This window comes from Rhineura floridana, chromosome 1, assembly GCF_030035675.1.
Source record: "Rhineura floridana isolate rRhiFlo1 chromosome 1, rRhiFlo1.hap2, whole genome shotgun sequence".
Lineage (NCBI taxonomy): Eukaryota > Metazoa > Chordata > Lepidosauria > Squamata > Rhineuridae > Rhineura > Rhineura floridana.
In genome coordinates this window covers 62793542-62817199 of record NC_084480.1, presented here as the reverse complement: position 1 = coordinate 62817199, position 23658 = coordinate 62793542, and the positions used below count along the sequence as shown (strand labels likewise).

The following is a 23658-nucleotide window of genomic DNA, read 5'->3' as shown; positions in this document are numbered from 1 at the left end:
CATCACTTAAGATTATGTCCAAGATCACCTCTCCTCTATTCAGTTCCATGACAAATTATTCTAGGGCACAGTCATTTAGGATATCTAGAAATGTTATCTCTTTGTCATGAATGAAACACCTATCTATACAGTCTATGTTACGGCAATTAAAGTCATTCATTACTACAATGTCCCCAGTACACACATGATGCACACACTTCATTATTGAAGAAATTACAATCAATATTAACAATGAAGGAAAATAGACCAAATAGACCATAATCTTTCCTTGCAGTTGGCCAACCCCTGCTGCTGCCTTCACCCAATCACTCCCCTCAACCCACCAGAGGGAAGCATACTGGGATGTTTGTAATTGTGCAAAATTGTGTAAAAATAGACGAAAAGGATTTAGAATAGGCCAACTCAATAATTTTGAGGTAGAAAGTTCAATGTAAGGTGACAATTCTCAGTGTAAACGAAGTATTCTTGTGAAGAGAACTTCATAGGCCAAGTTAGAAGTGTGTGGATAGGTCACTTTATGAGAGGGGTGGCTAACCTGCAGGCCTCCAGATGCTGTTGGATTCCAGCTTCCATCAGCCCCAGCCAGCACGGGCAAAGGTCAGGCACACTGGAAGGTGGAGTCCAGCAACAACTGAAGGGCCACAGGTTAGTTGCTCCTGCTTTATGGAGTTAATACCAAGGGTGGTATCATCTCCTGATGACTCAATGGCGCCTTCACAACTTTGATAGGTTTGTCAACCTTTGAAGCAGCCCTGTAGCTGACCAAGGACATTTCCACACACACACACAACTGCACATACAAACATATGCACACACACATGTGCAATAGGATCTCAGTGAGCCCACAGCTTGCCTTCTGCTCCTCCACTTGCTATCCACTTCTTCCTAGTGCCAAGTAGCTGGAGAAAGGAACAGAGGAGGCATGCAATGGGAAAAGATCCCACAACTGTTTGGCAGGCCGAGGAAGCACAATTACAAACATCCCAGGATGCTTTCCTCTGGTGGGTTGAGGGGAGTGATTGGGTGAAAGCAGCAGCAGGGGTTGGCCAACTTGTGACAGGCTGCAAGGAAGATAATGGTATGCAGGTTGCCCATCTGTATTTTATTGGGACTTGTGACAGAGGCATTTCCCGTGGACTATATACAGTATATTATGCAGAAAAATAGCAAATGATTCATTTTTTAAAAAAAATGTGTAAACAGATGATATGTTAGCTCTATGATGCAAAAATCATAATCTGCTGTTTTTTTCAAGCCTTTGTTAAAGGGACAGGAAATAATGATGTTGTTATTGCTGGCAATCCACACATCAGAAAGGATTCAATGCCTCAGCTTTTGTTGGCTAGAGAAATGCCAAAGATAAACTTCCTTCCTGGTCACATATTAAAGTAAATGTGTGTGTATTTGATACTTAGTACCTACCTTTGCTTTTCTAAGCAAGCTGACAACACTCAGGCTTGTTGATGCTAATTCCCTACTAGGCATACTCTGAAGCTGTGTGATGATATACAGCTCACAGATGTGCTGGAGCCTTGACACCTGGTACATCTCAGCACAAATCAAGAGTGACATGGCTTGCAGAATGCTGGCTGGTAAAAACATCAGACCCAAGTTAGATCACTGCATACTTGTGTAATTGCTATGTTGATTAGCCTGCTAACATCTTTTACCAGGGCTGTTTTATCGTCCCTAACTCAAAAGGGTCAGCAGTAATTATTAGTAGCTCCTCCTCTAAACATGATCTTGGCTTGCTAGCTGTAAAACAGGCCTTAGCCACACATTTCTCCAAAATGGCTATGTCAAGGGTTATCACAAGGGTCCCTTGCAATTCAACTATCACAACGCATCCTTCTTGACATAAAAGAGTGGTTCTAAGGGAGTTCAGTCCACAATCATCTTTGGCCGAAGTAAATGTATTTCAGCCAATTTAATCCCACTGGAATCTATATAACTAAATAAACATAAATCCTACTATTTGTATTTAACTGAGCAGTGAACCAATCTCTTAGAAGTATCATTTTACTCAGTGTAAGATCAGTGTGAGGCATGACCCATGCTGTAGATTCCTGTATATATAAGGAGCTCCTGTTGCTGGCTGTAGGAGGTGCAGCCCTGAAGAGTACACAAGATCTTTTCTTTTCCTGTACCTGCTAACCAGAAAATCCCATGAGATACACAAACAGCAGCATTGCTGTAGTTTCAAAACATTCAAGTGCCTGCTTCTTCAAACAGCAGAAAGAAACCAAAGAAAAGTAGGTGAAGTAAATAAAAGGAGAGAAATGAATAGCAAGAAAGTGGTATCTTTTTAAGTTGTGTTTCTTTTCATTTCTAGGAGAGTTACATATTAATTTTAGGGGTTATGGCTACAATCTACAATACAGTTATTAAATCAAATCCATTTAAATGGTTTTTGAGATCATAACATAAAATATTCACATTAACATTTCCTTTCTATTTAGCAAGAAACCAGAAAATAAAACATTTTATTTGCAGCATATTTGGCACTGCAGCCACTGAGTGGGGCAGTGCAATACTTGTTTGATCAGCTTTAAACTTCTGCTTGTACAAAACTCAGGGTGGGTATCTCAACCTGTGGGATGAAAAGCTTCTGAAGATTGTATTTTGCTGTTTATAGATTTTAGCATCACCTGAGGTGTGTTCACACTGGGGTAAGCAATTGCCATGCTTTGTTCATTCACTTTTTACAGGTCATCCACACAATGCCAACATTTAATCATTGTTATCCTGTATTTCTCTGTGGTTCTTCTGTATTTTATCAGATAGCAGAAAAAGACTTTTTTTCAGAGGAACAGAAGAGCAGGGCAATCTCCATGGATGAAGATAAATTCCTCTAGCATTACTATTATGTCTTTTTTTTTAAAGGGTGGGGTTTTGCTGTGGGCAGTGAAGTACCGAAAAAGTGAACCTGTCACAGCTCAGCACAAATTTATTATAACATTTGCAGTGAGTACCATTTTATGGTCCATTTTTTAAAAATTCAATCTTTTAATTATTGTTACAACATTTTTCTGGTTATAATTAAAAGATGAAAGGGAAATATGGCACTAACACTATAACTGTGTGTGCTTGTGTATGCGTTTTTAAAACAATTAAAATAAATCCAACAATTTTTCTGGTCACTATCATTAACCACATTGATAAAATGGTAGTGATCAGAAGGTTTTAAAGTATATTTTAAAAACATTAACATTATTGTAGTATATGTTATAGTACTGTATCACCATAGGATAGTACCATAGGAAATTAACATTATAGCATGTGGAGGATACAGTGCTAAACCTCTTTCATTATATAGCCAGAAAAACATGTTATCAATTATTAAATGACTGACTTAAAAAATAGAGGGGGTCATAAAATAGGGCTCACCACAAAGATTATATACCAAGGTTTAAATTGCCCCATATTCAGCAACTATATCACACCCACTGATGAGGTCAGAAATTAGCAGGATGTATACATAGCAAAAGCACAATATTCCCTGCAGCATGAAAAGTCAGTGACTATTCCACCTGAAGCTTCCAACAGAAGAGCAATGATTGGGCAGCACTTGGAGCCACCTATATGGCAGCTTCCATCTTCCTTTTATTTCATCTTGGTCAGTCAGTGTGTTCCCTTGTTGATTATTCAACATCCCTAGTCGTGGTTTAAATTTCCCTTTCATTTCTCTAATCTTTTGTAATGGGGCTCTTGTGTATTGTGTTGCAATACACTGAAGAACTCTATAAAAGAGATGACAGGATGACCGATTCATTCACAGAGGAACCATATGATGAAGAACCAGAAATTTTAGAATGTGAGGTAAAAGCTGCTCTTAAAATACTTGGAAGAAACAAATCACCAAGAACAGATGGCATACCAACAGAGTTGCTACAAGCTACTGAGACTGAATCTGTCCACATTTTGACAAAATTTGTCAACAAATAAGGAAAATTAAGCAATGGCCCACAGACTGGAAGTGTTCAATATATATTCCAATTCCAAAGAAGGGGATCCCAGGGAATGCAGTAATTATCGAACTATTGCCTTAATATCCCATGCAAGCAAAGTAATGCTCAAGATTCTACAACAAAGGGTCTTACCATATATGGAGCGAGAAATGCCAGACGTCCAAGCTGCCTTTAAGAAAGGGAAGAGGCATCAGAGATCATATTGCAAACATATGTTGGATAATGGAACGGAGCAAGGAATTTCAGAAGAAAATCACCCTCAGCTTTATAGATTACAGCAAAGCCTTTTATTGTGTAGATCATGTAAAACTATGGAATGCTTTAAAAGCAATGGGGGTGCCATAGCATCTGATTGTCCTGATGCGCAACCTATACTCTGGACAAGAGGTACTGTAAGGACAGAATATGGAGAAACCAATTGGTTCCCAATAGGAAAGGGTGTGAGACAGGGGTGTACTTTATCACCCTATTTGTTTAATCTGTACGCAGAACATATCATACGGAAAGCAGGATTGGACCAAGATGAAAGAGGTGTGAAAACTGGAGGGAGAAATATCAATAATTTAAGAAATGCAGACAATACCATACTACTAGCAGAAACCAGTAATGATTTGAAAAGAATGCTGATGAAAGTTAAAGAGGAAAGTACAAAAGCAGGACTACAGCTGAACGTCAAGAAGACTAAAGTAATGACAACAGAAGATTTATGGAACTTTAAAGTTGACAATGAGGACATTGAACTTGTCAAGCATTATCAATACCTTGGCACAGTCATTAACCAAAATGGAGACAATAGTCAAGACATCAGAAGAAAGCTAGGACTGGGGAGGGCAGCTATGAGAGAACTAGAAAAGGTCCTCAAATGCAAAGATGTTATCACTGAACACTAAAGTCAGGATCATTGAGACCATGGTATTCCTGATCTCTATGTATGGATGTGAAAGTTGGACAGTGAAAAAAGCACATAAGAGAAAAATCAACTCCTTTGAAATGTGGTGTTGGAGGAGAGCTTTGCACATACCATGGACTGCGAAAAAGACAAATAATTGGGTGTTAGAACAAATTAAACCAGAACTGTCACTAGAAGCTAAAATGATGAAACTGAGGTTATCATACTTTGGACACATCATGAGAAGACATGATTCACTAGGAAAGACAACAATGCTGGGAAAAACAGAAGGGAGAAGAAAAAGAGGAAGGCCAAACAAGAGATGGGTTGATTTCATAAAGGAAGCCACAGGCCAGAACTTACAAGATCTGAACAGGGTGGTTCATGACAGATGCTATTGGAGGTAGCTGATTCATAGGGTCGCCATACGTCGCAATCGACGTTAAGGCACATAACAACAACAACACATGGCAGCAGTCATGATCTGAAACTTCAGGATTAAAAGATTGATTTAAAAAAACAAAAATATGGGCCATAAAATGGCACACAATGAAAATGTTATAATGCTCAGAATTATTTATATCCAACATTAAAAATCCAAGGTTATCAATCACAAATTTCAAAAAGTGCTTATATGATTTACAGCGCTATGCTAAATATACTCAACAGTCCACTTAGTTCCTAATACTATGCTTAGGACTGCAACTGTGCAGTACAATCCTATGTAAATTCCACTTTGTTCAGCCTTGGTTAATCACAGAAGAGACTGGAAGATATATGGTAGTATCTGTGTCTGCTCCCTCTTCCCTCTCCACTGAAGGAGTAATCTAAGCACAAGTTTACCTGGGAGGAATGGCAGGATATAAATCTAATAAATTAATTGAATAAATAAATAAATATAACGTTTGCATATACAAGAATATTTAAATATTTACTTACCTGGACAACAGGAGTCGATATACAGATACTCTAGAAAGGACAGGAAAGTGTCTTTGGAAATCCCATAAACTGGAACCAAAAAACTATTAGATTCTACGTAGTTACCATTAAACATAGCTGCCATTACCTCACAGCGAGCCACTAGTACTGCTCTGTGAGCTGGCACTGTAGAACCTGTAAGAAAAGGTCCATGGGAGAGAAAGAAAACCATGACAACAATTCCAACATTTTTTACGCTGCAAAATTCTCAGGGATGGGGAATCTGTGGCCCTCCAGATGCTGCTGGGCCACAGCTCCCATCATCCATGACTGTTGGTCATGCTGGTTGGGGTTGATGAGAGAGAGCAGTCTAACAACACCCGGAGGACCACAGATTCCCCATCCCTAATTTAAGAGCTATGTTTACTTAAATTGAGCATCCACGTTTCAAGAAAACTGTGGTCATGGATAACAAATTCTATAGTATAAAATTGAACTGACATATTTTATAGCAATGCTATAAATGAGATCTGGATCCACAGTCCATTCCGGATGAAATATTTGCTTTGTGAATCTACTCTGGTTGCATTCAGTACACCTCAGACTACAGTCCTCTAAACATTTACTATGGGAATAAGTCCTATTTAATTAAGCAGGATTTCCTTTTGAGGAAAGAGGTTTAGAATTATATGACACACCAGCCTGAATTCCCATAACATAAATTATTATGCCAGCAAAGAAGAGGACTGGAGGTGCATGTGCTTCCTTTACTTCTACCCAATGAAGCTTTGTGATTCATTCCACCAGCACAGCTAAGAAAGTTGAACTGGCAGAATAAGGTATGTTGACATTATAACCTGAAAAACCCACCCTTATTAACATACACAGTGGCAGTGCCCAATCATGGATCTGCTCTCCTCTTCTGGCATGCCCACAAAATTGCTCAGAAGTTTTTGCACTGACTTTTTACCTATGTCCAAACTCAGGGGAATTCTTGTTAGTTTAAACCAGGGATGGGAAAACCACTTTGGTCTGGTGAGCTGGATCCAAAAGTAGCCACCCCTCCGTGAGCCACTTTTGACAGGTGAGTGGGTATATCAGATGATGCTAGATGGATATTGGAGTTCCCAAGTGGGGCCAATCTCAGTGGGGCTTGCATTCAGCTCTGAATTTAAATTTCAAACCAAATGCAAACCCCACTTTCAACAGAAATCAGTTCTACTACCTAGTGGAGTTGATCCCAGTGAAGCTTGTATTCAGCACTGGATTTAAATTCAGTGTTGAATGCAAACCCTGCTTTCAACAGAGACTGGCTGCACTTGGGAGCTCTGATCAGAAGCTCTGGTGTGGAACCAATCCCAACACAATTTATATTCAGTGCCAAATTTAAATGGCACCAAAAGTAAGCTCTGCTATCAAGGAACAATCAGGAGTGAACTTGTGCACTCCCAATGGTTTCTTGACAGCCCGCTTTACTTGTCCCATACCCAACATCACATGATTCACCACCTGGTGTGGTGTGCCCAGCTGGAAATGGATGTGTGGACCAAGTTGGTCAACCTGGCCTTCAGGTTAGAAGGTTTCCCACCCCAGTAAACCAACCTTCCCCAACCTAGTGCCCTCCAGATGTTTTGGACTACAACTTCTGTCGTACCCAGCCAGTATCAAAACATCTGAAGGGCACCAGATTGGAGAAGCGACTGCTGGTCTTATCTGAAAGGTGTTTCTCATGGGGCACTAAGACACCACCAAGTGGGTAATATGTTCCTCCTACTGCTTGGAGCAGGAAAAACATTGTCACTCCACAGGAAGCTCTCTGGTACCCCTATGTTGGAGTGTCAGTTCACCTTCTGGCCAAGCTTCAAATTATCTAACGCTTAAACAAATACACAACAAAGAAAAAGCAACACTCAGTCAACCAGAAATTTACATAAACATTTAACACTTGAATTCACAAGGCCACTCTCAGGACAGTCCACTCATAACTCATCTCTAACTATAACCATATCAGGCAGCCCAGGCTGTTTGTGTAAATGGAGCAGGAGCACAGCCTTTGTCCCTCCCGCTTAACCACCCCAGCCCAATTGGGCCTTGCTAATCAGAAATCCCAGTCTGCATCTGTGTTAGAATTGCTTTTAATATGTCTTTTAATATCTTTAAACCTTTTAAAAGTTTTTTTTAAAATGTTTTTAACGTTTTGTTTTAATTGTATTTTAAGGTCTTTTTATGAAGTTTTAAAGTGTTTTTAATGTTTCTATTTGCCACCCTGGGCTCCTGCTGGAAGGAAGGGCAGGGTATAAATAAAATAATAAATAAATAAATAAAATGCTTTGTGATCTTCATGCCACTATTTCTCAAAATGGCAGCCGTCTCTGTGAGAGCCAAAGTGACTTGAAATTGAGACTGCCTTTCCCTGTGCAGAACAGCCCCTCATGCTATTGAGCACGCTATTACCACTGCCAATCTCCCGCCCCACCTGAGGACATGGGGGATATTTTCTTGAAGGCTTTCAGCATTTCACCACAAGCAGGAATGCAAAGGCACTAACAGAGGACTCGGAAAGAAAAGGGTGGGAAAGTATGATGACCCTGAAATGGGGAAACACACCAGGTCTTTCTTTCTTTACAATGTTTTTTTAGGGAAATCACAAACAAAAATTAATCAGATCAGGTTAAAGGCTAATTAGGTTGTAAATTGATTAGGGTAGGGTGGACACTCTAAACGGAATAACAGACACTGAAGGGCTAATGAACACAGAGAGAGGACTCCACAGTCTTTCTTTCTCTCACACACACACAAATTAAAATTGTGCAGAACTAAATAAGGATAACAAACAGTCCCTTTCAATCACACTGACTGACAAAACCACTACAGGAATACCCCGCTTTACGGACCTTCATTTTACATACACTCACGAGTACGGACATACTCCATACGCCACCATTCCCCACTTTACGTATGCTCGCTTCGCACTTACGGACACTTAATGGCATGATGCAGCTGCCATCTAGTGGCGATTGCAGTGCAGTACATGCATCGATAAGTGCTTCACTTTAAGTACATTTTCGGTTTATGTAATCGCTCTGGACTCATTGCGTACGTTAATGTGGGGTATTCCTGTACAGCTAAAAATATGAGTAAGATTAACAGTAAAGATTTGAAACAACAGGCCAGAACAGAAGAGCAAGGCAAAAGTGGCTCTGCTTCAAGCAAGACATGATAAACAAACTAACGCTCCAAGGGAAGGGTACATGTGAAGGCTTCCACATGATCTACAACTCTAACCATTCAGAGAGTTCCAGATCATATAGAAAGCTTTGTGCATATAGTTGTATGAGCAAAGATTTCCACCCTGGGGATGTGTGTGCTCCTTGTACACACAGGGGGCAGGGCTACTTAGCATATGCAGTATCAGGAGCACATTTATGCTCTTTTTTGCTGTGGTCCTGTTCTTTACTCACATGATCAATTCAGTTTTGAATACAATGTTCAAACAGGGCTGAATTCTTTGAAAAAGAACCAATGAAAAGTAACATGATGTTTGATTTGAGATAGAAAAACTTCAAAATTGCTCCAACATTTTGTATTTATAATGCACTGATCTGCAGCAGCATGAGAGAAATAATGCACTGGTGAGGCATTTACCCATGATTCTGTTCATCTCTGGGCCTAGCATATGAGTACTAAAGTATTATAATGCGCAATCAGTGGTTAATTGTTTAAAAGGATTGTTCTGAGCTCAAGACTGACTTAGCATCATGCCCCATGACTTGGAACTCTTGACCCAATCCCTGGCATCTATGATTTTCTCAGAAAGGAGAGAACAGCACTTTGCACATCCTCAGATGTACTTCTGTTATTATGGCACATGCTCAGCTGCTCAGTCCTGGCATTAAAAAGACTCTGGGACTGAGCTGTATGTGTCCTGCCAAAAATCTGGATATAATTCGGTCAACACAGCTGCGATGCAATTTGCATTCATTTGTGCATCACATTCTTAAAATAGGTGTTCTTAGCTCTAAAGACAAAACATAAAAATGACAAAATATTCATTTTCATTGTGTTCTGTTTGTAACGGATGGTTGCACTCTTATTAATATCCGTTTTTTTCCCCTGTGATATTTGCTTGAGACAAGCAATAAAACCTATTGTTCCTTCAACTTCCTACAAGAATGGTCCAAAGAGTAGCCGTTAGAACTGAGCTATCTGTCTCACCAAGCTGTGCATTTGTATTTTGCTCTCCTTTCAAAGGACTGTTTGTTTTCTCTGCATACTGAAGGCGACATCTAGAAAAGAATTCCCTTGTACGCATGTGCCTAGTTCACAGTGATTCAGACTTGGCTGTGGCTTTTCAAAGCTGAAAGCAAAATAATTAAACAACTCTTTAATCTTGTGCAAGCAGAAGTTTGAAGTTGATCAAAAGTGCTTGTTGCTACTCCTATCTGTATATATGCATAGAAGTAGTTAAGGGTTGCAATCTTGCACAAAATCCTGCTTAAATCCCACTGAAATCAATGAGATTAAACATTGTAACAGTGCACAGAACAGCAAATAAAGGAGGTCCATGACTGGCAATGCAACAAATGATGAAATATAAATATAATCTTTTAAGGCAGCTGTGTTGGCCCATAAGAAAATTAGGCCAATACCTTTATTAAGCAAACCAAAAGAGCACAAAATAGCATGCAAGGGTTCAAGTTCTCCTGAATTCTTCATCAGGCTACTAGACGATAAACAGAGCAAAGGGAATGGCATAATATATATTTATTATTCGAATGAAGTTATTTAGATGCTACACAGGTCTGAACTTTGCTATTACAATATCTGCCTACTTTATCTTGATTCCTGTTTGTCACTTGCCAAGGAACCTGGGTGTTATGCCTAAGGATGGAAACAGACCGGGTAACAATTAGTTTGTATGTTTTTAAAAATTGGGAATCAATCATTGTTATGCTTCTTCTTTCCAGTAGGCCTTGGTGCAATCTTGGTGCACCTACATAGCCTTATTTGAATGTAGGCTACTACCTCCTCCCCATTCTGTCTTAAGACTGTGGCAGAGTCAGGCTCTATGGCTTCGGTATCAGCCCCCCATTGTTTTCTTTCTTCCCCCACCCAACTGCTTTGTATACCATCTACCATGAAGAAGAGTTCCGGAGAACATGAAAGCTTCCAAACTATTTTGTGATATTTTTGGTTGGCATATTTAAGGCCTTGTCCTAATAGGGATTCTGCAATATAATCAACTATTAAAACAGGTTTTTTTCCAGTCATATGCTTTGTAAGATATGCTTGATACTAGAATAAATATTGCATTTTCCCTCAGCAAAACATTTATTTTCTAGCTAATCAAAGAATGATGTTTCCCATTTTTATCTCAGCAGATTTTCAGTTTAGTATCAGGAAGTCTTTTAACATCATTTGACATGATATAAAGGGAAAAGGTGGGAAAACAAATCAGGTAAGCTTGTTATGATACCTTGTATTTTGAACATGACATCAGCTAACACAGTTGTGTTAAAGAAAAGCCTGAGAGAGCTGTTACATAACTGCAAGGGCCTTTTCGACAAATATGAACTGCAATTTCGTGAGTTGTTAACCTGCAAAATGAAGACATATGAGTGCTGATGTTTTATAAGTGCCCATATTTGTAGCAAATAACATGAAACCTATCCTTGGCCCCTCCATTTCTTTGTTCTGTTCACTTCTACACATTTTCAGATTTTCAAAAGACCTTCCTCCATTTCCATTTCTACTAACCTACATCTGTAGCTCACAATGGCTCTTGCTCTAAAGATGTACCGTGCCAACTTCGACACGTTTGTACTACCTGAGGCATGTTGACTTCAATGGGGCACTCCTAGTCCAAGCATAACTACAAGTGCAAACAAATTATTTCCTTTCTAACACAGAGCCAGCCAAAGATATTTTGGTGCCTGAGATGAAAAATATAAAGAGCACCCCCTATTGGGATGGTGCTTAACATTTGGAGGAGCACATGAGGGGTGTTGCTGCTGTGTGGGGAAGATGTAAAATTATTTTATGCACATGTAGAATCCTGCATACAGCCAGTAGTGTAGTGACAAATTCAGAAGTGCAGGGTCCCTTCATGACAGCCACAGCCATGCCTCCTCCCATCCTTTTTTTCTCCTTCTGGGTTAAGAATGAGATCCTTGTTATGCCTTCTCCCACAACAACAGACATCCTTAGGAACCAATAAGCATGAAAGAGGAGTGTTAGCACTGAGAAGAGTCTTCTCAGTGACTGACTCACCACCTTTCACTCTGATTGGCTCCAATCAGCAGGAAACAACAAGGAAACATGTTAGAAGACTCTTCTCAGTGGCTAATACACTCCTTTTTCATGCTGACTGGCTTGTACGATGCTGGAGACATAGGGACCCTGCTCCCAAAAACGTAAAGGGCCTAGGACCCCGAGACCCCACACAACTACACCTCTGCAGATAGTGCTTAGTTCCTGAACACAAAGTTATCCTGCACAAATCTTGTTGAAATGAACATGAACTGTGCAAGAAACCACACTTGCACAGGAGATTTTTTCAGTAAAATTATGTCCCAGCCTGTCAAAGGCATCTAAAAATCTGCTGCCTTAGATAGGCTGATGGTGGGGCTTCAACAGTAATAAATTAAAGAAATAATGCTTCCCAATATGAACCAAATCTTTCTCTCCCTTGAGAGTCACCACTGGTTCTAACACAAGCTTCCCATAGCCACATTTTAGACATTTCATTATTAATGAAGAATATCAATTAAGAAATAATAAATAATGATATAAGTTTTAATTTCTGTATTTTCTTGGATTGGTGGCTATAAGTTCTAACTGTGTAAAAAAATATATCTATATCTACATGCGTATACATATGTATTTAATTTACACAGCATTGAACACAATCTCATATCCTATAATTCTTATTAAGTTCTTATATTTTCTCATTTTCCCCCTAGGTGAGATTTCCACCACATATGATAAAATTTTTCACTTTTTTTGACATTTCCAGCAATCACTACAATAAAATTTATTCTATTTACTACTAGAGATTTGAAGGCCTGGAAAAAATTGAAAATTTGGGGGGGGGAAGTGTTGTTTTTCATTTTATTTTTCCAGTTTTCCACTTTTTCCCCCTAGGCCTTTACATCTCTTAACACTACCTTATAACAATTTTCTGTTAGATTCTTATTTAGAGAGAATCTATGTGATTTTCCCTCCCAGGTTTTCCCACATCACCATGGGAACATTTCTTCCCATGTCTTGTCTCTTTCCCATCCTGAATTCTTTCACCTACTCAGGTTCAGTATTATATTTAAGCAGCAGTCGGTATGTCCTTGACAGCAAGGGCTTCTTGCAATAGTATTTTCTCAAATTCTGTTAAATCTCTTTAAAAAGGTAAAGGTGTCCCCGCGCTTATAGTGCGAGTCGTTTCCGACTCTTAGGGTGACGTCTTGCGACGTTTACTAGGCAGACCGTATATATGGGGTGGGATTGCCAGTTTCTTCCCCAGCCTTTCTTTACCCCCCAGCATGCCGGGTACTCATTTTACCGACCACTGATGGATGGAAGGCTGAGTGGACCTCGACCCCTTTTACCGGAGATTTGACTTCCTCCTTCCGTTGGAATCGAACTCTGGCCGTGAACAGAGCTTCGGCTGCGTTACCGCCGCTTACCACTCTGTGCCATGGAGGGTAAATCTCTTACCTGCTGTTTAATTCTCAGATAATTATTTACTGAGAAAGTTATTTAAAAGAATTCATATCATGGACAATTTTCCCGATTTAAACTTTCTTCCATTTTTGAATATTCTATCATCACCCCCATGATTTGTTATTATATAATCTAATACTGATCTTAATGGTAAGTCATTTGGGCTTCACAACTTTTTGTATTGATGAATCTTCTACCTGAGGGATCCAAACCACTTCATCTGGTCCTCTTTGCATTTCATTAATGTGCAGTTATAAAATAAAATAACACAGCTTACCTTTTCTGGAATTTTCAAGATACATTTTACTCTCTCAAGGACAAGTTTAACATTCCCAGGATCCTTCAACTTCTTTTTAATATGTTCTTCCAATAATTCCCATTGGAAAGCACCTGTAAGGATGAGACAAATAATAGTTCTAGACTGCAGCTCCTTTCAGATTATCAGTTTTTTTAGCATAATAAATGCAGTTATTATCAATATATGTTGCACACAGCACAACCAACTTCTCAAGAGGTGATACTTTTGTTGCATATTTACAACACTGGATGAATTGTATTTTCTACATGGGAAAAGGCAAATCTCACCTATCCACATGTCCCAATACCAAATTCACTATTACTGTGGTGTCACTGGTATGCCTATGGTTTGAATTGGCAAGTGGTGACACAACTACCTCCTCATTTCCTGACTTTTACAAAATGTGCAATCCAACGAAAGCAGGAAAAGACAACGCCCTATCCTGCAGAGACTCAGGAAGAGAAATATTCTTGTTAGGAACCCACTAGACTCTAGAGCAATTCCAGCCTCTCTAGTTGCTGGGCTACCCAGCAACAGCAATACATTCCCTTCTGGACTTAGAACTGCACAGGAGGAATATGTTTGCCTTAAATAATTGACCCTGCAAAGATTCAGAAGGTACCTTCACATGCACACATATACATCAACATTTCAGGATCTTAGAAGAAAAAAATATTTAAGATATACAGTACATCTAGATCCAGAGCTCTGCCGCTGCTACGATACATACACAAATCTCCTGGAGAGTAAGGCATCCCCCCTCAATGCAATGAACCCAAAAGGCACGTGAATGGAGCTGTCCTTACGCGTACTGAGGAACAGTTCTTTCAAGTGAAAGAGCTCCATGTGCACATAGAAGCAGCAGCCCAGGATGAAGCTGCCGTAAAATGTGTCAGACTATTCGTCCACCTAGGTCAGTATTGTCTACGTGGACTGGCAGCCGCTCCCCAGGATTTTGGACAAGGGTGTCTCCCAGCCCTACCTGGAGATGCGGGGAATTGAATCTGGGACTTCTGCGTGCAAGGCAGATGCTCTAGCACTGAACTATTCCCCAAGCACTGCCATGGTGTTACTTTGGTTTTGGTTTTCTTCTTTTGTTCTTCAAAGGAGCCTGATTGGATTAGCTTGGTAAATTGCTCTATAGCACCTCTTCCATTAAGTAACCCAGTGCCAAAGGCTATCTTCAAGTTTGGTCAATGTCGCTTTCCCTCCATCCTTTTGGTGAAGCTTTTGCTTGTCCCCTACCATTACAGCTCATTTTGCATGTTTTTTAAAACTTGCACAGAGATGACTGAAATTCAACAAACATCTTAAAACATGTAAACAAGCAGAAAACAATAAAGAATGAAGGAAACAGGCTTGAATGGTGCCCAGCCAACTTGTACTTTGCAAACACAACTTCTGGCAGCATCAACACTTCCCAGATTTCGGTAAATTGCTCTAGGCCAGATGCTGTCTACATTAAATACAGTTTAACCTGGGGCAAACTCAGTTACAGTCCCAAACACCTGCATGTACTGGCAGGCAGGGAGCCTTTAATCTGTGAAAGGAAGCACTTCATATAACCTATTGTGTGTGCTGAGAATATTCCTGCTCACAGAAGAGAATTAGGAAGACTATGATTAGCAGAACTGATGGGATGCAGATATGATGTCAGCAAGCCTTGAATTGCCATGGGACTTGAGGTGGGGGCAGCATTTTCTGTGAAGGAATGCACTCCCTTGGGTTAATCTGTCAGGGGCTGCATACCAGCAGCAGACAGGATCAGAGACAAAAGTGGAGAAAACCACCCACTTTCTCTTTCCAATATCTTGTTCTCTCCCTCCCTGCCTAATGAACTACTAATGGAGAGACATATCACTCTGCTAGAGGTATGAACTGATTGCTTGCAGAGGGCTTCCTCACACTCCCATTGGATTTGGTCCCTGGCCTTTCCTATTCTCCCTCCAGGTTTTCCCACCCACTTGACATTATGCCAAGAGCTTGTGCAGCAGGTTGCCCAACCCTACCATAGGACTGTGGCCTGGTTCTAACTGAGATGGTAAACCTGTACAACCTGAGAAGCAGGTGGAAGTTCACAGGATAGAATTCTCCTCTGTACAAAAATTTCCCTCTATAAAGAAAACCAGGTATCTGGGAGAAGGGTTCTCAGCTAGCCTTCTTCCTGACACGCTGGCCCTCTATGTGTAGGGATTTCTTTTTATTCTCAAGGGCTATCCTAGGTACAGGTTTATTACCACAGTGAGAACTAGACCTCTATAGTGATATGCAGCCCCACTGCAGGACGTTAGTTCTTTCTTGCTAAAAGACAAAAAGCAGCCATAGCCATTCTGACAGGATACCTGAATAAATGAAGTGGAGAATGTCTGACAAACAAGAACAGAAGAAAGAGTCCTTAACAATGACTCTTACTGGTGAATTGCATGATGAGCTGTGGTCTAAAACAGGAAGTATAGCTTGTTGGTTCGGGGCAAAGAGGGTCTGGGCAGTTCTAACGATACAGGAATCCTGAATGTCTGCTGGACTCTTCACATTAAAGAGTAACATGAACACATGGCTAACAGAGCACAAAACAATCCTGTGAGCTTCTGCTACTTCCTTCAAGTCTTCGGAACAAAATATCACATCCGCACACTGGCAGCAGAACAGCAGGTTATGTAAATCAGAGTCATAATGTGAGGCTTCACCTTTTAAGATTGGCATTTTTTCTAAAAAAAAACAACCAAAAACAAACATTAGAAAAGAAATCATGAACAAAGTGTTTGTAACTCCAAATATGCAGTAGACACAATGCAAACAAAAGCATTTTTATTCCCTGGGACTGGATTATATCAGGACATAACAGCATTTTCCTGAATGCCCTATATACATTTCTTTTTTCTACACTACAGCCATCAACTCAAGTTCATTTTAACCAATTTCTTAATTTAGTATTTTTAAAAACTATTTTTATTAACTGATCAGATACTTCTGAATTTACTCATTGGAGAAATATTTGAACTTCAGCTACTTTTTACTTTATAGCCAAAGAACTGTGAGGGTAAAAGGCTGCACACTCACAAATGTCAAATTAGATGTTACAAACATCACCAACAACTGCTTTTAGCAGTTAAAAAATGCAGAATATTCTGACGTCAGGGAACTGGTAAACTAGATGTCAGAGAGGGGGACTGAGAAACTACGCAGCATTTTTGACAGCAACCATGCACTTTAACATAATCAGAGTTCAATAAATCCACTTGACTCCTCACTACAAGCTAGGGCCCTTTCGCCATCTGGCCAGTATCAGACAGTGTGGTGGGGTGGTGGCATTTACCTGACTTCCCAACAGCTGAGCTGCTGCTGCTTACCAGGAGAAATGGTGGGGAGGTCAGCGAGGTGCAAACGCACCAGCAGAGCCAAACTGGTACTCCTGCCAGTGTGTTTGTACCGCACCCACCTCCCTGCTGCCTCATCCTTCTCCCTCCTGGTAAGCAGCAGCGACTCAGTTGTCAGGAAAATGCTACTGTCCCACCTCTCTGCCTGCTACTGCTTCTGGCAATCACTCATGCCTTGTGCTTGTGGGAAACTACGTTTCCTTTTCTCTCCAGTTCTCTGGAGAGGAAATGTACTTTTCATACTGCAAGTTGGGCGTTTATTTTATTTTATTTAAAAAACTAGCAGCATCTTGCTGCGTTTGGTCATCACAAAAATACAGACATAATCAATAATCAAGGTGAAAGATACTTTTCAGCATAGGTGATCCCCAGTGCGTTGGACCTAGTTTTATGTGACAATTGTTTGTCTAATTACTGGGCTGCTAGAGCAAACACAAAAACCTTGTATGTAATATATTTATCCCTATCAACCAATTAGCAATCAATTTTCTCACGCTGCTAAAAAAAATTTTCTCAAGAATTTCTCAAAAAAGTATCCCAAGGGAATTATACAGAGAACAATATAATACATGAGAGCAATATCTTCCAGCCAAATTTGTAAAAGACCGACTGGTGGAGCGACATGACTAAAACTATAATCCTTACTGCAGATTTTAAGGGAAGGGGGGGTGGGAAACAACAGTGGAGAGTGACTAAAGAAACCTATTAGGTGCCAGAGAACTTATATCTCGCTGCTATCTAACCACTGGCATGATTCTATAATTCTGTGCTGCAGTTCATACTTCCCTGTAGGCCCTGTAGCCCCTCTGCTGCAGCACGTCTACAGATACCTCCGCAGCCATTAATCTACTGCCAGCAGTGGGCCCCAACACAGGGCATTCCGGAATGGGACAGCCTAGGATCCAATGGATTCAAATCTCTTCCATTGCCATAAGTGGCACCAGGAACAGGTCCATCAACTACACCAGTCTAGAGCAATTATTTCTCTCCTATTGAAATCACACGCTTTTAAAAAACAAAACAAGAATAATCAGAATGAAGAAAAAGAAGCCCAACCATCATCACCTCCTGCGTTCAAGAGCACGAACCAGCAGGGCTTTAGAAATAGTAGATTCTCACCTCCTCCCCCTCTCCGCCACTTAGGTTTGCTCTGTCAGATATTACAGTTCATCATACCTGGCTGATCAAGTTGAGGTGGCTTAACTCCATGGGATTTATGGATTTTTTTCCTTTTCTTCATTTTTTCAGTTGACTTTTGATTCAAGCGTTGTATCATAAAATACTCCAGCTAAAAGAGAAAAGAAAATGTATTACTAAATACCATAATAATTTTATTTTAGAAGACATAGCAGATCTACGTTTGCCATTCTTGAATGCAAAATTGTTACTATTGCTCCTAATTTGTACATTTGTTCAGAAGAATGAGTTCAATAATTTTGCAAATAAAGTCTGCAATTCTGCATAGAGGCTGCTTAAATTCAAATGAAATCAATGAATTTAATAATAATAAATAAGAGTACAGTCTCTTCGTTATCAACAACTGCAGCCAACAATACACTGCTTAAAGCCTGACAGTTAATAAGCGGTCTCTCATTCTGTCAGTCATGACTGAAGTCAGACATGACATTGTAGGGGATGCAATGCACTAGTCACAAGGACATAGCTATAGTATTGTTGCACGCCACCCCAATCTCTGAGCGGTGAGATTTCCAGGGGTCCCTGCACTTGCCCACAGTTTGGTTTCCTTGGGAGCAGCAGTCCAATATCCAGCTTTTCCGTTACAGGAGGCATCCTAAAGCCATGGTGCAGACACCCAGTCTCTTTGCCTGCCTCCAGTTCCCAGCCTTTCTCAGACACAACTAAAAACACAAGCCTCTCCTTGCCCCCAGAAGGGGGGGGGAGGTTCTCTTGAAGAGTTTCAGTGACAAAAGGGTCTCTCTGGCCCATTCACCAGTTGCTGGGCACCTGATAGACCCATTAGCCCACCTGGCCATTAGATGAACAAAAGAAACTCATCTGACCAGCACAGCCAGTTTCTCACCCCCAGGTGCAAGTCTCCAAATCAGAGGCTGGAAGGGGCTCATAGGAACTATCCATTTGAACCCCAAAGCCATAACAGTATGTTTCAGGATCCACACATGAATAGAATGCTGAGGACGAACGAGGAAGTGGGATGGTTAAGTATGAGGGCTTCAAGAAGTTGATAAATATTTCTTTAATCTGGGATAGGGGGTGGGGAGCATAGAGACTTGTGCATAAGATCCTGAAGTGTATAATTATGTCTGCATGTGGGCTGTATGTATGAACAGAGAGTAGACACATTATCATATATTTATTATTTATGTGCTACTTAGATGTATACCTTTTAAATGCTTTATCAGAGTGCCTTATGGTCATGTATTTATTATTTATTTACTATTTAGATTTATATCCTACCCTTCAAATGCATTATCAGAGTGGCTTACAATAAAATATTTGAAATACCATAAAATAACTAAGGCAGCAATCCTATACACACTTACCTGGAAGAAAATCCCATTGAAGTCAATGGGGCTTACCTTCAGAGTAGATATGCATAGGATTGCAATCTAGTACACTATAATAGATTAAAAACAGAAACTCTATATAATTGGTATCCAAATTAAATAGCTCAGCATAAAATTTAAAAGTCTGAGAAAATAAAAGAAGTCTTCACTTGGCACTGGAAATATATTGGGGGGGGGGGACCAGGCGAGTCTCTCTGGGAAGAGCATTCCAAAGCTTGGGCACCACCACTGAAAAGGCCTTCTCCCTGGTAACTACTTCTGGTAGTACATTCCAGTATCCCTAGTACATGCCAGTATCTATGGGTCATCTTTGTGTGCACTTTGCTACAGCTATGCCAAGTGCTGCATTGTGAACTGAGCCTTGATGCCGCAATGGGAGGCCTCATATGCCTCTAAGCAGGAACAATAGAGAGATCATCCAAACTCGCTGAAGAGGCATAATTTATTTCCTACAAATCTTAAACAGATTATCCCTTATCATTCATGCTGCAAAATGACACTAGTAGAAATGAATACAAATAAGGAAAATTATGCCCAAAGTGCCTGTAGCAGGGAGCAATAACCCAGTGCCGTGGTGCTTGTGAATTATTATTATTATTATTATTATTAAATTAAGTTTCTATACCGCCCCATAGCTGAAGCTCTCTGGGCGGTTTACAACATAAAAATCAATATACAATATATAATATACAATTCATATTTGGTATAATTAAAAGGAAAAACATCAAATTTTAAATAAACATAACTAAACAATAAATCTCAACAATGTACATAACATAGTAACAGAATAAATAAAACAAACCAAGCATAACAATTATAAAAATATCTAAAAATATTCTCCAGTGTCCCATTGTGCTTCTCCCCACCTAACCACATCTTCTACAACCAAAAGCACTATAAACATTTCTTCCATTGTCTTTTCTCCAAGACAACCCCAAGACGACTCCAAGTGCGATGCAAAGTGCGCAGTTAGCATTGCACTTGGTGCGACGCTGAGGCGCATGCCGAGGCGCTGCCTCAGGCAGCTCTTCCCCTTCATATACCTGGAGCAGAAGACAAAAATGTGTTCATTACCACCCCCTGCAAGGGCCCCAGACTCTGAGCTTTCTAGCCCTCCTAGAAAACACTAATAGGCAAAAAAACACAAACCCTTGCAGTTTATGAATGTACCTATAGCCAACAGATATTTCTATCACTTTAAAAATAAGGGAAATTGGGCAGATATAGTTACCCAGTGCCTGCAGGAGGAAGGGGACCACCATCGCCCAGGGAAGGAGGAGAGCCATGTGCTGCTGCTGTCTGCCTGCTTGCTTGCTGCTGCTGCTCGGCTACCACCACCACCCTCTCCCTGTTGGAGTTCTGGTCTGCAGGTGTCATGCCTTGCAGGATCAGACCCCCAGGTACTCAGCCAGCTGTTACTGATATCATCCAACTGTCCCTTCCCTGGAGGGGATACATAAGCTGGCTGGCTGAAGTGGCTCCTGCTTTGCAGATTGCCTGCCTTTTTGTGGGTCTTGAGTCATGTGCCTGGGAGAGAGGACTCAAAGCCAAGTGGGGAGACTTGAGGGGCCCCCAATCAGTGTAGTGACAGGTAGAGAGAGATATGGCGTTGTGAGGAGGACTTGCCAGGTAAGGGAAATGTGGCCCAGGCAGTTGTGCCTTGTTCCGGTCCTCCCCACATCCGCAGGTTTGTTGGTTGCCCTATCAGCCAGCTCTCAGACTTCCGGATGCTGCTCCTAAACGCCAGATCAGTGCATAATAAGATCTCCCTCATTTATGATTTAATTGTGGATGAGGCAGCCAATCTGGCATGTATAACCAAGACCTGGGTGGGTGAGCAGGGAGGAGTTAGTCTCTCCCAGCTATGTCTGCCAGCGTACCTGGGTCAGCATCAGGGTAGACCTGAGGGGAGGGGAAGGGTTTTTTTTTGCTTTGGTCTATAGGAGCTCCATCTTCCTCTGCAAGCACCCTGTCCATGTGACTACTGGTCTGGAGTGTTTGCACCTTGTGTTAGGTCAGCGGGACAGACTGGGGATTCTGTTGGTGTACCGCCCACCCCGCTGCCCAACAGACTCCCTAGCTGAGCTGACGGAGGTGGTCTCAGATGTACTGTTGAGATCCCCCAGACTGTTGGTTCTGGAGGATGTCAACATCCATGCCAAGGCCACCTTATCTGGGGCAGCTCAGGATTTCATGGTCTCCATTACAACCATGGGACTGTCCCAATATGCCATTGGCCCAACAAATGTAGCAGGGTATACTCTAGACTTGGGTTTTGCAACTGGACATGGAGATGGTGATCTGAATGTGGGGGGCCTTACATCAGTCCCTCTGTCATGGACAGATCACTGCTTGCTAAAGTTTAGACTTACAGTGGCTTTTCCCCTCTGCAAGGGTGGGGGACCTATTAAGTTGGTCTGCCCCCAGAGAGTAATGGATCTGGATGGTTTCCAAAGGGCTCTGGGGAGTTTTCCGGCTGATAGGGCTGGTGCTCCTGTCGAAACCCTGGTTGAACTGTGGAATACAGAAATGACCCAGGCGGTTGAAATTATTGCTCCTGAGCACCCTCTCCTGTGTAGAGCTCATACGGCTCCATGGTATACCCCAGAGCTGAGAGCGATGAAACAATATAAGAGATGGCTTGAGTGCAGATGGAGACGAACTCCTGGTGGATCCAATTACACACTGGTGAGTGCCTATGGTAAGCTGTATTTATGGGCAGTGAGGGCAGCAAAAAAACCCAATATTTTGCTGCCATTATCAAATCATCAACCTGCTGCCCAGCGGAGCTCTTCAGAATTGTCTGGGGGCTATTACACGCTGGCCCCAAGGACATGGTAGAACCATCTGAGGCCTGCTGTAATGAATTTTCTAGGCACTTCCAGGATAAAATCTTTAGCATCCGCCAGGATTTAGACTCCAACGTTATAGCAGGTGAATCAAGTGGGGTATCCAGAACACAGCCTTGTCCCAATTTCTTGGATGAGTTTCAGTTGGTACACCTTGAGGACAAGGTGCATGGACAGGTTCGTGCAACCACTTCTGTGTTGGATCCTTGCCCTTCTTGGCTAATAAAAGCTAGTAGGGATGGAAAGGCCGGCTAGGCCAGGGAAGTGATTAATGCCTCTCTGCGAGATGGGGTGGTCCCTGGCTGTCTGAAAGAGGCGGTAGTGAGACTACTCCTGAAGAGACCATCCCTGGACCCAGAAAATCTTCATAACTATAGGCCGGTAGCAACTATTCTATTCCTGGGCAAGGTCCTTGAATGAGTGGTGGCAGGCCAGCTCCAGATACTCTTGGATGAGACCGATTATCTGGATCCATTTCAGTTGGATTTCAGGCCTGGTTCTGGTATGGAAACAGCCTTGGTCGCCCTGTATGATGACCTCTGTATCCTTCTGGGAAGACTGGCTGAGTTGGGAGTGAGAGGGACTGCATGGCGCTGGTTGGACTCCTACTTGGTGGGTCAGCTCCAGAAGGTGGTGCTTGGGGAACATTGCTTGGCACCCTGGACTCTCCAGTATGTGGTTCTGCAGGGGTCAGTTCAGTCCTCCATGCTGTTCAACATCTATATGAAACTGTTGGGTGCGGTCATCCGGAGCTTTGGAGTGTGTTGCCATCAGTATGCTGATGACACGCAGCTCTATTTCTCCTTTTCATCTTCTTCAGGTGAGGCTGTCAATGTGCTGAACCAGTGCCTGGCTGCAACAATGGACTGGATGAGGGCTAATCAACTGAGGCTCAATCCAGACAAGACTGAGATGCTGCTAGTGGGTGGTTCTTCTGACTGGATGGTGGATGTCCAACCTGTCCTGGATGGGGTTGCACTCCCCCTGAAGGAGCAGGTTTGTAGGTTAGGGGTTCTCCTAGAACCATCACTGTCACTTGAGGCTCAGGTAGCCTCAGTGGCATGGAGTGCCTTCTACCAACTTCGGTTGGTGGCCCA

At 41.5% G+C, this 23658-nt stretch overlaps 1 protein-coding gene across 6 annotated transcripts in view; it reads right to left on the bottom strand.

Annotated features, from left to right (window-relative positions):
• The window catches only part of RHOBTB3 (Rho related BTB domain containing 3), a 57641-nt gene that overhangs the window by 8844 nt on the left and 25139 nt on the right, over nucleotides 1–23658 (bottom strand). For 4 of the 6 annotated variants that reach the window (XM_061622529.1, XM_061622523.1, XM_061622538.1 and 1 more), the window contains 6 exons: nucleotides 18343–18454; nucleotides 16132–16497; nucleotides 13769–13881; nucleotides 11252–11372; nucleotides 5797–5970; nucleotides 1423–1589 (listed from right to left, as the gene is read on the bottom strand). In XM_061622529.1, the coding sequence (XP_061478513.1) occupies nucleotides 1423–1589; nucleotides 5797–5970; nucleotides 11252–11372; nucleotides 13769–13881; nucleotides 16132–16497; nucleotides 18343–18454 (1053 nt within the window). The remainder of the gene's footprint in view (nucleotides 1–1422; nucleotides 1590–5796; nucleotides 5971–11251; nucleotides 11373–13768; nucleotides 13882–16131; nucleotides 16498–18342; nucleotides 18455–23658) is intronic. The other 2 variants (XM_061622563.1, XM_061622555.1) reach the window with 2 other exon arrangements.